The 14,473-nt window shown below is 38.4% G+C and overlaps 1 protein-coding gene across 1 annotated transcript in view; it reads left to right on the top strand.

Annotated features, from left to right (window-relative positions):
- CRYBG3 (crystallin beta-gamma domain containing 3) overlaps nt 1–14,473 on the top strand; it is a 116,835-nt gene that overhangs the window by 48,541 nt on the left and 53,821 nt on the right. The window contains exons 4-7 of the mRNA XM_075908983.2: nt 2,644–7,723; nt 9,055–9,102; nt 9,392–9,507; nt 10,575–10,722. Coding sequence (XP_075765098.2) covers nt 2,644–7,723; nt 9,055–9,102; nt 9,392–9,507; nt 10,575–10,722 — 5,392 coding nt within the window. The remainder of the gene's footprint in view (nt 1–2,643; nt 7,724–9,054; nt 9,103–9,391; nt 9,508–10,574; nt 10,723–14,473) is intronic.

Raw genomic sequence — 14,473 nt, forward strand, 5'->3', positions numbered from 1 at the left:
ACTGTGGATGGGGGGGAGGATGTATAACTGCATTACTCTGCAGTGTGGATTTTTCACACCTCTTAGCAAAGTAGTTATTCTGATGTAAATTTATACTGTAGACTTAGCCTAAGGGCCTGATCTTTCAAAACATTTCTGGGTGTGGTTCCTACTATTTTAAGTAGCCCAATTGAAATCTCAACAACACTTCTCATGGTGGTAAATATTGTGCTCTGGAGTGTTTTTGAAGTTTAGGCTCATAGTCTACCATTCATTTTGTTCTTTGTCGTCTTTTCTGGATGAGTTTGTCGTCTTTTCTGGATGAGTTTGCACACTATTTTTTCACATTCAGGAGTTATGCATTTTGTTTTGTGAGGGGTGTGTGATATAGTGAAATTGAATAATATTTTTAAATAGAACTAATGGCCTTAAGGTATATGGTTATCTGCTTGACTTAACACCTACCTTCTAGTAAATTTTTGAAATGTTCAGTAACAAATAGTGTATATAATTAATAATAAAATGTTCAACAATAGTACTTTCAAAACTGCATAACTTATTTTTGTATTTCGGTGAGCAGTCTTATTACAGAGATTGGCTTTTATCTAATCATTGTATTTCAGCAAAATTTAATGCAGATTAAATACATTTCGCAAGGACTAATAGTTTCAGTTATGAAAGTCTGAAGTGTTAGTATAATACTCTGTCACCTTGGTTATTTAGATGATGTTTGGAGGGGTTTTTTTTAATATCCAGAGATTTATTTATAGTTTGGACTGAGTATATGACTTTTTGTTTGTGTATTTGAATGTATTAATGGCTTGATTTAATGTAGCAATTCCATTGTTGGTAATTTCTGTTAGAATACAACTTGTGTGTTGCAAAACAACCCTAGATACTATGTGAAATAACTCTCATTTTATAGGCTGATAATTATATAACATGCTCACAGATAACAGCACATGTAAAATTTCAAAAATTAACTGCTCTGCGCACGCACCCCAGCACCTAGAGGGAGAAGCGCGAAGCGGCGGCTCTGGGACCCAGGCATTAGGTTAGAGCAACAGGAGGAGGATTGGGTTAGAGCAGGGGTCTGGGAATGCCTGGCTCTGGGAGAGAGGAAGGGGACTGGGTTAGAGTGGAGGAGTGGGGGGTTGGGGGCACCTGGCTGTGGGGAGGGGGAGGGCATTGGGTTAGAGTGGAGGTGGGTGGGTGCTGAAGCACCTTGAACTCAAAGTCTTCGTGGATGCAGATTAAGGTAGCCAACACAGATGTCATGTTTAAATTCCAGGACAAAAAAAGAATCAACATATATCTGGTTACACTGTGTTTCTTTATAGAAAATTCAAAGGCTATTGTTTGCCAGGCTGAAGCAATTATTCTGATAAATTAGTCTCTCCCTTATTGTTTTTGAACCTCTCATATTTGCAGTCTGGGACGGACCTGAATTTTTAGAACTATAAAAGCCATAATCTTCATAAGATTAAAAAAAAAAAAGTAAATTATACCAGAGATCAACAAGCTAGAGTGAAACAGGCATTTCAAATTGTACTAATTTACTTCTCAGTTTAATTTTTAAAAGCTCCCAGGACATAATAGGACAGTAGTGTTTAAAAAAATAAGCATCCCCACCATCTATTTTAAATTTTGTGAGAATATTACTATCTTTTTAAAATTTGTTTTTTTTTTATTTTTTTTGTTTGATGTTTGTTCCTTTTCAAGTTCTCTGCAGATATATGGACTGGCCATGATTTTTTCAAAGTTACTAGAGACTTTTTTTATTGTTTTTGTCCAAAATGTCCTGTAATGTTGTTTTTATCACCACATTTTGTGTACTAATCTATTTATAGATAGTTATATAAAAATAAATATATAATATGTCTCTCTCTGCACTCTGCCCACAGCTATTTTGGCTCATCATCTCTAACTGGTTGGCCACCCCTGACCTAGTGCAAAGAAAACTCTTGATGTATTTATAGCAGCATTGGAAGTTGGTATATTCTGCAATTTAGAAAAAAGTAATATTGTATTAATCAGCAAGCTAATTGTAGATCAGTCATTAATGATGTTAAGAAGCGGGTAATTGACTAATCACGTACTCGATACAGTTTGTATTGAGTACATGAGTAGTCGATAATGGGCCTCACTGCAGCTCTGCAATTTAGATGTAGTAGGAGTTGGGCTCACAGGCAGCCCAGCTCCTATTACATTTAAACTGCAGAGCCACAGCGAGGGTAGGTCCGGGACCCGGTATGAGCTGGGACTTAGCAGTTCTGGCTCACGCCCAGTCCCAGACCACAGCACCTCTGCTTTTTAAATGTAGTAAGAGCCACCCCTGCTCTTACTACAATTAAAAGGCAGAGCTACAGCAGGCGTGGATCTGGTGCGAGCCAGGACTCAGTAGTCCCGGCTTGCGCCTGGTCCCGGACTACTGCACCTCTGCCTCCTGTGCTCCCACGCCGCAGAGATGGTGATGGAGGGAACCGGCTTTTAAATCTGCTCCCCCCCAGCACTGGCTCCTGCCTCCTTCCCCCTTGCTACCTCTGATACAAAGGCAGCAAGGGAGGGGGAAGCAAATAGTTGACTAGTCACTTGCATCTCTATCAGTCATAATTAAGGCTGTTTCAATATTCTACTGCACTAAAATAATGCTTATTGTTTCAGGCAAAGTGAACGCGAGCCAGAAGCACCAGCAATTACTTATGCAACGTATCGGGGTTCTGTACGGATTAAGCAGCTACTTAAGAAACAAGCAGAGGAGGTGCTAAAAAGTGAAGAAAATACTGAAAGCGAATGTATTTTCACTGTGACTGGAAATGAAGAAGCCCAAACTGCTACCCTTCCAAACTCAGCCTCTAATGTAAGGATAGAAATTACAAGACACCTGTCAAAAGAGAATCAAAAGGATGACGCTAAAGATGGCAAGGGAAATGTTAAAGCAAACCTCTCCGCAGTTAAAATGGAACTGGAAAAACCTGATGTTGCTAAGGATATCTTAGATAGCAGTGAACATGGAACAAGTGCATACACCTTTGCCAAAACCACTGAAACCAACTCCAACAGAAATCACATTGGAGAACTAGATTTGTTAATTTCCTTAAATCATGCACCACTTTCTGATGCATTAGAAGTTAATAGAGTTCATTTGCTACACTCAGTATTATCAGCCAGAGACAACAGTGAGATCTCTGCTAGTTCCAGTTACCAGACACTGGAGTCCGGAAATAACAGATTGGCTGAAAAGGCGGCGAGAACATCAGAAGAAACAGAAGCTCAGTTTCCATCAGACAATAATGCCATTTCTAGCTTTGATAAAGAAATAAATTCTTGTGTTCAAATATCTAATGAAGACTCTAAAAAGACAATGCAAAATGATTGTGAGTGTTCATCCAAAGCAAAGAGAAGGGAAGTTGAAAAGGAGCTATCATTGTTAGAGGGTGAATATGCTGGTAATAGTCAGTTGGAGCTGAAATTGGATATCCAGCGGGCTCATTCTAGCCACACTGCACTTCAACTTCAGGTAGACAGGAATACAGAAAATGCAAATAAAGGTAGTGGTCTAAGAATGGATGATTCACAAAAAAATGTAATGGCTGAAGAAAGGAAGCAAGAAACACACACCTTTGTAGCTAATGTTCATTTTCCTTTAAATCAAGAAAGATCTACTGAAAAGTTACCAGAGGCTGTGAAGGACAGACAATTTCCTGCAGTCAGTAAATTGATGGTAATGGACAGGCTGTCTACTTCAGTGCCATCTGCCAAAACTATTCAAGATGCTGGCATGGATATAGTAAATAGTCCAGGTATTAAAGAGTTCAGTAAATCAGGGAAGCCAACATATATCCAAAATGATCCCTTAGTAATTCTTGGGAGTGAATCAAAGAATGCCAACACGGAGAACACTTCTGTACCTTCCCTTGAATTTGAGGCTGTCGAGACATCTAAGGTTTCACCTGAATCTGCAGAAGTGAATGTTGGAGGCACATCTCAATCAGCCCTTGAATGTGGAAGTGTGAAGTCCTATGTGCCGTCTCCTATCTTAGAATCTAAAGATGCCAGCCTTGGATCTGGAGATGACAGCTTGGCTAATATTCATCTTCCTATCCACAGATCTGAAGATGAAACCATCACCAAAAAACCAGCCCACTTACGAGATGTTAAAAAAGCCAAAATTTCTCCCACTGCCTGTGCATATGAAAATTGCAAGCCTATTGAATCTGAAGGGATGAGCCTCCCCAGCCATGTAGTTCCTGCCACGATGCACAACCTTACTCCTCCTTCCCTTGAAACTGGTGAAGTCTTTGGAGCCAGAACGTTGGTTTTCTCCACAGAGGGTAACAGGGCAAAAAATATTTCTCAAACTCATGAAACCAGAGATAATAGGGTAGATTATATTGTTCCTGCTGTTCCTAAAACTGTGAGTGCCGATATAACAAATATTTCTCCTCTTTCCTCTCCATTTAAAGAAATCTGCTTCTCTGAGCTGTCTCCCACTTCTCTTAAATCGGAAGTAAATACCTTTTTTAACACTCCTCATTCTGCCTTGGGGGCTGAAAAAAATGCTTTGACTAACCATTCTTCTTCTGCCCTTGAAAAAGGAGCTTGTTTAGAAGTTATTTCAGTCATTAGACCTAATTCTGAAGATCGTAATCAGGTGAACATTTCTGCTAAACAGGAAAACAGTAATAAGTCTAAGATGACACCTGATCTACTTAATTCTGTAGATGTCAGCCTGTGCAAAGTACCTTCCCCTGCTTCTAAATCTGAAAATATCCGAATTGCAAAATTATCAGATACATCTGCAGTCAGTGAATCTAAGTGTGCTTTTCTTGGAGGTGATGCATCAGAGACAGTGTTGTCTTTCATGGAAAATGGAGCTGTCAGTGCACCTACAGTTATTTCTGATGGTAAAAATGCAGAGGTCAGTGTGACCCAGATTTCACTTTGCTCTGAAAACATCTACGCTCAGTGTAACTCTGATGTCATTTTAGCTGAAAGTGACCATGCTGTTCCTATCTCAGATGTTTGTGTTCCCAAGCTTGTGCTGCCTCCTACTCAGAGGTCTAAAGAAATTTCCAAGCCTTGTCCAACTGTCCTTGAAAGAATAGATGTCTTGGACAGAATTAATTTTCCTATTAAGCATGAAGATGTTAAAGGCAAAATTTCCTCCAGACTCGGAATTAGCGATGAAATTGATTATGTACTTTCAAATGTACCTCCTACTGAAAAGTTTAAAGACGCCTGGATAACCAGATCCATAACATCAACTACCTGTCCTTTGGAGCTTGTGGAAGCAAGTTCAAGTTTAGATTATAGTAAGGATGTGTACAAAACTCCTGCAGAGCAAGTAAACCTTTGTAAGCATATTCCCTCAATCACACACAACCCAGCTAAAATGAATGATCACACCTCTTTTTTTACAGAATCAAGCAACTTCAGTTCTCAGAAAACATGGGAAGATATGGAAACAAGAAAGCAAGTGCACATTGAATCCCAAGACACTGTTCTGTTTAAAAAAGCTAAAGAAATCGTTGATGCAGTTTTACACTTGGCCATAGAAGAAATAAGATCAAAACAAGCAGCTGGTGTCTATCAGCCTTATGGCAACAAGGGCAGTTTAATAAAGCTGGATAGCCTTAAAGAACGGAAAACTGGAAAGATACAATTAGAAGCAAAAGAAGTACAGTTGGCTAAGCATTCACTAAAACATTTTGATGAGAGCTATGCAGGAAGCTCCTCTGAAGTTAAAGGAAAGGAAATGGTTTCTACAAATATTCAGGATGCAAAGATACCATTTAACATCACTCATAAAACTGACCTACATTGTTCAGTAGCACTAAAAGCAAAAGAAATAATTGATGAAGTTATTAACTCAGCCAAACAAAAACTGATGTTTAATCAGCTTGAAAACAGTGGGAGCCCTTCTAAAAACGTTGTGCTTAAACGTAAGATTGGATTCTCAAAGACTCTAAACACGGATGTTAAATTAGCTGCCAAAACTCAAGAAATAATCAAAGAACCCATGGATTTAAACCAAATAGACAAGGAATTGATCCAGGATGTTAAAGACTGTGAAAAAGTTAGCTGTACAGGTCCTTTACTTCTAAACTGTGTAGATTGTAGCACAGATTTGACCATAGGAGGAGAAACAGTACCAAATCATATATTTTCACATCAAAGAAATGGACTTCTGCATTCTGATGTTTTAACAAATCTGGAATCTGACCTTGCAATAATAGTAAAAGATGAATGCTCTAAAACTGTTTATGATAGCATAGTTACGACAGAAATTAGTGATAAAACTAACATTTGGACAGCTGGCAATAAATCTGAGGAGACTTTACATGTATTAAATGGAGATTCTGTTATGATTGAAGAGAGGATGCCATCATTACAGTTAAAAGATTTATGCAGTAATACACATGTGCCAGAACATGTATCCGTGCCAAACTTGACTTTTAATTCATCCCCTTTTGTATATGATGAAAAATATACCTGTGTATTCAGCAAAACCAAAGATGAAAGTAGTCCTTCAGGTTTAGATAAAAGTTGTGGTAAAGATCTGCCAGAAGATTGTGTCAAGATGGAAGAGAATTCTTTCTTTGTACAGGAAAAAACAAGCCCAAAAGATTCACAGGCCAACAGTGAAGAAAGCAGTGGAAAAACAGAAGCAAGTGAGATACCGCAGGATAAAAACAGATTAAACATACAGTTTGCTTCATCTGAATCATCTGTAACTGTTCAGGACACTGAAAGGAAAAGGTGTTTCCACTCAGATTTTGCCAATAAAGTTGAGACACTCAAATCAACACTGATGATGGGTCAAAGTTTACAAAGAGATAATGCACTTGGAGAAAAGAATCTTAACAATAATAATGATTCAGAGGAACCAACAAATCTTTTATCCTTTTCTCCACAAGACGAACAAGATGAGAACCAGTCCATTTCAAATGATAAAAAGCAAGATCACTCAATCTCTCCTCCTGACCTGTCTCTGGATAATATTGAACATCTTTTGATGTGTGAAACAGTAAAGAGTAAATATAAGTCTGTTGATGCTTATGAAGAGGATAGCAAATTAAATGAAACATTAGATAACTGCAGCTCAGAGTCATTTATGATCGTGGAGGCTAAGCGGTATAAAATTTACCCATTCTCTTTGTCTCCTATATATGAAGATGACAGTCCACAAGAAGACCAGCTGTCTACTGATGTCTCACCAGGAAGCCATTCTACTGGAAAATCCAAAGACAGTGCCAACCATTCTTCATCAGTCTTGTCACTTCTTCAGTCAGTTTCTGAGCGTTTGAAATTTAGTAACCAGTTAAGTGAGGAGGAGGAGGAGAAGGATGAAGACGACTCTTATGAAGAAAACATGGTGGAAGTTCAGAAAGAAGAGTGGATTGCCAGCCAGTGGGCAGGCGGCTCAAACATGATGCTTCTAGAGAATGACCAAGAAAGGGCTTCATTTTCCAACCAGTCACTCATATTTTCAAAAGAACTACTTGGTTCTAAACAGCAGTCGGAGCCATTTCTAGAAGAAGGTCAGTTTTCTAATCCAACACAATGTACTCAGTTTCAACAGAAAGCTGTCCCTAGGAGTGTGTATTACCAGTATTTTCAGACAGCCAGCAATTATTCATGCGAGAAAGGAGTCCAGTTTGGAAGTGTCCTTCAAGAAGGATTATTGCCAAGGGGTCATAAGCCTCAAGACGACAATTTGCCAGAATCAGGTTTCCCAGTGGTAAGTTGTCATTTATTGTTGTGTAAGTAATAACTAAAATGATGATGAACCCACTTGCAAGTACCATTTTTTTTTTTAAATCTTATCTAAATGCATTCAGTTGTAGGGTATGAGGTAGCCTATGATTGCAGACAATTACATTTTCTCATTGAAACATTTTATAAATAAAATGCACCCAGTTACTGGGACCAGCTCATAAATAGTAGAGGAGATCCTGCAGCTTCTCACAATAAAACAGCAAGTAAGTAGAAAATATGCTCAATAATAACATCTTGTCCTTTGAATGGATTTTAAATGTGAAGATGACTGGGACAAAGCATACAAAGAGTTTGAGGAGGGGAACAAAATTATCCTGATATGGAAAGCATCTCTTTACAATTTACTCTAGTTCTGATATTATTGACCCTTTGTTCCCTGAGATACAGCTTAGTGTTTGATGTATCCTTCAATTCTTCTGTGGGCTACAGCTCATGCTATGTCTACATTTACAGGAGCCTGTGGGACACAGGGATTACATGCACAGGGATTAAATAGCGGTGAAGATGGGAGGCACTGCTTCTGTGAGAACTGTATGGACACACTAACATGCTAGGGTGTATGCTCTCCATGGCTCTCTACATGACCAAGCTGTGCCTCCTATGTCCACTCCGCTCTTTTTAAAGGTGGAGTGTCCAGTGGCCTCCTCCCTGATGGAGCCTTTCCCCGCCACAACAAAAGTCTCCTAAAGCAAGGAAATGGAGGGGCAACTGGAAAAGGCATCAGCATCTACCCTCTCCTAGTTCTGCTGAATGCATCTACACACCACAGCGTGCCCACAACCTGTCTTTCACTGTGGTTTGTACCTACATGTACCATACACGCTTCCAAAAGTATAGACTAGGCATCTTTCTACAGATTAGCACTCCTGTTTTGGTTTATTTAAAGCAATGTCAGGCAAGAGGAGAAGCAGTAGTATTTGGTGACTCTGTGGGGAAATGGAAGAGAACGCATACAAGCAACAGTGTCATAGACTGAAATAGTGAGCTGTAGTATGGTACAATATCTTTCTTTCCTAGTTTGAGGAAGAGGGTGCGTGGGATGAAATAGTTCTACATGGTTCTGATTTCCAGTAAAGCTCTTCTCATCTGACATTTGTGGTTTTTTCAGGATTCTTTATTTGACCCACTGCATTAAAGTGCCTAGGTTTAATTTGCATAACAATGAGGCTAGGATCAGCTGTTGTCACTAAAGTAATATGTTTTGGAGAAATACTGGTATTTAAACAATTTTGTGTGTGCAATATACTACTATTGTAGTTTTAATAGTTATTTTCCACATCATTTTAATTTCAGAATCTTATTGACAGGAAAACCCTCAAATGTAATCCAAGACCAGGAAAAGTAAGTAAGATCGTGTCACTGGGTAGGTTTATATGAACTAATCATCCTTAACATTTTGAAGAAGAACATGTTATATCAAATTTGAATACTACTCATGCTGTAGCCTAGGGGAAACCCATTACATTTGTCTGACTTATTTATGTCAGCAGTGTAAGGTTAAAGAATATATGTGCAAAATGCTAGTAGTACATATAAAAATATCCGAGTCTGTTCAATAAAAAGCAAAAACGAGGACCCTAATCCATATGTTGCAGTGTCCCTTGCTCACATATAATGTGTATTATTTTAGATGATTATTCATGACATTCATGGCGAGAAGACTAAACAAGAAATATACCATGATCTACCAGATGCCACATCCTGGATCTTTCCAATGGGAGCGTTGCTTAACATTATTAGAGGATGGTAAGAAATCCATATTTCATTTAAATAGCCTCTTTTCAGAAGATAAATGTGTTTATTTGTCTTGTATCTCTGCCTGAGTTATTTATAACACAAACCTGATATGCAGGAGCATCTTTTCTTGATTTGTAATCACAGTGACATTTACAAGAAAAGCAATATGGCAAGTATTCCCACTACTGGGAACTAGCTTGAAAAAGGAAGGTTGTTTTGTAACCAAAGCTAATTTTTCATGGTTTGATTTTGTTAACCAAGTGATGTTGCAAAATGAGCTGTACAACATAAGAGCTCAGCTGCTATTTGAAACAGAAAGGAGCAAAGAAGTATTGGGATATGTAGGATAGACTGTAAGAATCTTCCTAAATCCATTTGCAAAGCTGTAATGTGCAGTGATGTAATAGATGCTTTGGAAAGCATAGCCTAGGAATGCATCTGTCATACATGTGTGCCAACAGTTATTTTATAGGGCATAGAACTTGAACACATACTACTTGTACTAAGTCCATCGTATCATTCATCTCTCCCATACCATAATAAAGTTTCAGGGTAATATTAATATAATTTGAGACTGGCCCAGTTATTTCTTGTAATTTTTTTTAAACCACTGAATTCAATAATGGTAGTTACATATGTTACCATTATATGGAATCCAAGACTCAGTTTAGTTAATTTGTCTGGAACTAGGAAATCAGGATGGTTAACTTGCTTAGCTTTTTCATTTACTGGTAAGGTTTCCGCAAATAAGGCTTTTAATATGCTGGTTAGTCATAACCTTGGTCTCTCCAGTGGGTGCATTTAAATATATATGTTTGGGCTTAGGAATGTAAAATCACATTTAATTAGTTAACCAGAAAAACTTTGTCTAACTGATTAAACGGGTGGGTAGGGGAACCACTTCAGCATTTAACAAGAGGCATATGAATAGAGAGGGGACCATGCATGAAGGGACTGTGTGATAACTGGCTTAGTGAAAAGAGCTCTGTACTGAACTTTCCTGGCACGAGTGTTGTATAGCCATGGTCATAATCTGCATAATAGTTACAATTCTTTTAATGATGATTTTATTATAGCTGGATTTTATATGAAAAACCAAAATTCCAAGGTGAGAAATATGTGCTAGAAGAAGGAGAAGTGGTCTTGGATCATCTTTGGGATCTTCAGGACATGAAATGCCATCCAAGAAACCTTGTAGTTGGTTCTATCAAACATGTAACAAAGGTATAGATTTCATTGATAAATGCACAAAAAGCAGATGTTAATATCAGTAGTAGTAGCGTTCTTGTAGGAATACATGCTGTGTATCTGCTGTATGTTTCCTGTCTCATTGTCTTCAGATCCTTCAAGCCATTGATACAAGTCTCAGTGTTTTGACTGTTCCTCTGAAACTTTTGAAGCCTTTTGTACCTTATCTCACCATCAAGTACTTCATCTTTCTTCTTCCTAAACCCCCAAGCCTGTACTCTTCACTTTCTCTTTAAGTGCCTGAGTCCACTCATCTTCCTCTGAATGTAATTAGCAGATAGTTTGTATGCTCTTGTCCTGCCCCCTCAGCCTGACTACTTGGTGCCCCTTTTAAGTAATAGGAATTAATTATGAATCTTTATCTAAAAACATTTTCTATTAAAACAAACATTGGACTGTCCTCAACAGTTTCTCTGGTTCTTCTTTGGGCACGAGTAGTCACTAATTATCATAGCCTCTAAAAATGTCTTACTATTTTTTTCATATAGTTTTTCATGGTTATTGTTATATTTTTGCAGATAATATAGTGATGGATGTAATACATTTAAGATGATTAGATGAAATAGTTAAGAACCATGACTGACTATGATGATCAGGAAAATGGGTCCCTTTTGAGTAGGTATTAACAAGGTTTTACTTGTGGAAATAAAATATGGGACTAGAAAAAGACGTTACATCAGTTATAACAAACCAAAACATGAATCTCTGCCTAATCAGCCCAAGGCTGGCTGTTCCCAGATCTTCCTGTGGAATCTGCTTTATTCCAGCTCTAGTTCCCTCTGATACAAAGAAAGATCTTATATCTTGCTTAAATTCTGCCTGCCAGTGTGAGTCAGCAACTGTTACTCTGAATCTTTTCGCAAACCTGAGTTTAGGATGGCTTCCCGAAGAACATTATATTCTTACTTGCCATTTTAGGAACGGACCCTGTTACAATATCCTTAGTCAGTAAAATGGGGAAGTAATGGGTCTAAACGCGGTTATATTCAGTTTCATTACATATCATCCATATGATTTGTCAAGTGTAAACCAACTTGCTGTCCTGATAATTCAGTTTCTAATAGGTGCAATCCCAAGTCTCTAGTTAGAATTCACTGTCATATCCAGATATGGCTAAAGGAAAAGAGATCTGTTTTCCTTAGTACATAGTTTGGGCTAAAATCCTGTTATTTACATATAATATAGGTACATCTTCAGTATCCATGTAATAATACATGTACCCAGCATCACAATACTAGCCAAAGACTCTGGTGAAATTCATAAGGGTTTAGGAGCACCTGCAAAATATAATCGTATTTTGCATCCAGAAATTAAAAAGGCACTTTGTTTAAAAATAAAAATCAAGAGCATAAAACTAAATATAATCTTTGTTATTGTTCATTGAAAGAGTAACATATTTATCAGACCTTGTGATTTGAAAAGAATCTGCTCCGTTTTGTCAAGCACAGCATTCTAAAAGTTCACTTGGTGAGATCCCTTTGTGGTGAATGAATTTTGACGTCTATTAAACTATGAAAGCATCTTATTAAAACTATGCATATCAGCATATAGTGCTTTAAACGATTAACCAGTAAGCCCAGATTTATTAGTTAATCCAAACGACTACATGCACCCCTTCTTCTGTATTGCAAGGAAAGGGGGGAGGTGGGAACCAGTGCCCATGGGGAGCTGGCTTTTAAGACTGTTCCCCATGAACACACGATCCTGTGGAGCCACCTATCTTCCCTCTCTCGTCCCCTCCCTCCCCCGTCCCCCAACCTCACGCTGCTGCCTCTGATAGAGAGGCTGCAGCATGGAGGGTGAAGGGGGGCAGGCAGGAGCCAGTACACATGGGAAGCCAGCTTCCCACACATATTGGTTCCCATGGGGCCACATGCCTCCCCATGCTGCTGCCTCTCTATCCGAGGCAGCAGCGCAGGGAAGTGGGGAGCAGGTGGGATGCAGAAGCAGTCTTGTACTGCTGCCTCTATCAGTGGCAGCAGCGTGGGGCAGCAGGTGGAAGCCAGTCTGCATAGGGAACCAGTTTTAAAATGGAGAAGTAATGGGTCTAAACACCATTATATACTGTTGATACAGAGGCAGTAATGCAGGGGGCTCCCTGGGAGTGAGGCCTGGAGCACATTGGCTGCTGGCCCTGTCCCTGGGGACCATTGCGTAAAGGATAAGATTTGGTGTGGTTTCATGATTATTAAATTCAACATCTAACATCCCTAATTAAAATTAGTATTTCTGCATCTCTACTGGTCTAATAATCATTTGAATATTTACAATGTTTATGTCACCGGTATCACGTGGGCATAATGTTAAGCCACTGACTGTGAACAAGCTGCAGTCCCACTTAGAGACTGAAAAGGAGAGAGAGAAATTCAAAAGAAGTCACCTGAGGACATGACTTATGAGAACAGTGAACTTAATTTGTCTACCGCAAAAAGCTGATGCTAAGAGGAAACATTACAGGACAGAATATGAATTATGAATATTGGAAAAGAAGAAAAGAATTACTGAAATTCAACATCAGTAACAAAATAAGGAGCTATAGGCTAAGATTAAAAGAGGATGAAAATATCTAGGATGTTAGAACTACTAGATGACGAGGATACTAATAATCACCACAATCACTAGAAATTAGATAATTTTGATCAACTTTTTCAGTCTCCCATGGTATGGTTCATTTTTGTGAACCACAGCTGGGAGTGTTGTGCATTGCAGCACAAGGTTTTAATATTAGCATTTTATAGACAAGTTCTCAACTATTTTAGCAATCCCTTTTTGCCTAATCATTTATAATAGGCAAGGGCTGCTTTGCTGTCAGACCTAGGTTCATGCAGAACTGTGCTGTGTGCAGGAATTTCTTAGCTGAAGGTTTCCTACAATCAAGGTCTACACCAGGGAAGTGTATACCTTTTCAGGGTGTACGTAAATGTTTAAATCAGTGCCTTCTGGAATTCCTTTTTGAGGGGAAGTTTACTATGCAGTGTGTATTTTAATTGATTAATTCTTGATGTTTTAAGGCCACATCTTTTGGATTTGATATATGTATGTGGCATAGGAAATTTTTGCAGTGTTGTAGCTATGTTGAAAGATTTGACTTATCAGGCAAATAAAAGGGATGCTAATTTCTATGTGCAGACTTTTACCCAAATCAGACTACTGATAACTTTAGGATTTACCTTTCTGTCTGATCAGTTTGATGATATTGGCTGTGGGGGTGGGCTGGTTGGTTTTTCTTTTAATTTAAAAAAAAATAGTGTTTTGTCTGTCAGATGCCCTCAAATAGCATCTGTAAGTTGGTTAACTAATTGGAGATGGGTTAGTGCACTGGCAGGAAGAATACAAACACATATTTATTAGAGGGAGAAAGATGTGGTGCTGTATTTAATATTTTATTTTTACAGAGCAAATGTTAGTATATTGAAAAACAGCTAATCAGTAGCTCTGTGGTCTGATTTGGGTAAAAGTATGCACATAAAACAGATTCTGTGAACTTATGATAACTTGTGGCTCAGCTCACTGTAGATGCAAATTGGATGTATCATGTCTTTAATTTGTAAGAACCAAACCAAAATCCCAAACAAGTGGATTGTGTAACTAGAGAGAGGTTATTGAGAGAGATCCACCCTAAATGATGATAAATTTTACCAACTTAAGCAGTTCATGTAAGGTATCTACTATTCTGACCTGACACCTCAGTAAAACAATGATTCCTGCGTTATTTGGTTCCATATGG

This window comes from Pelodiscus sinensis, chromosome 1 (genome assembly GCF_052426305.1).
Source record: "Pelodiscus sinensis isolate ZL-2025 chromosome 1, ASM5242630v1, whole genome shotgun sequence".
Taxonomy (NCBI): Eukaryota; Metazoa; Chordata; order Testudines; family Trionychidae; genus Pelodiscus; species Pelodiscus sinensis.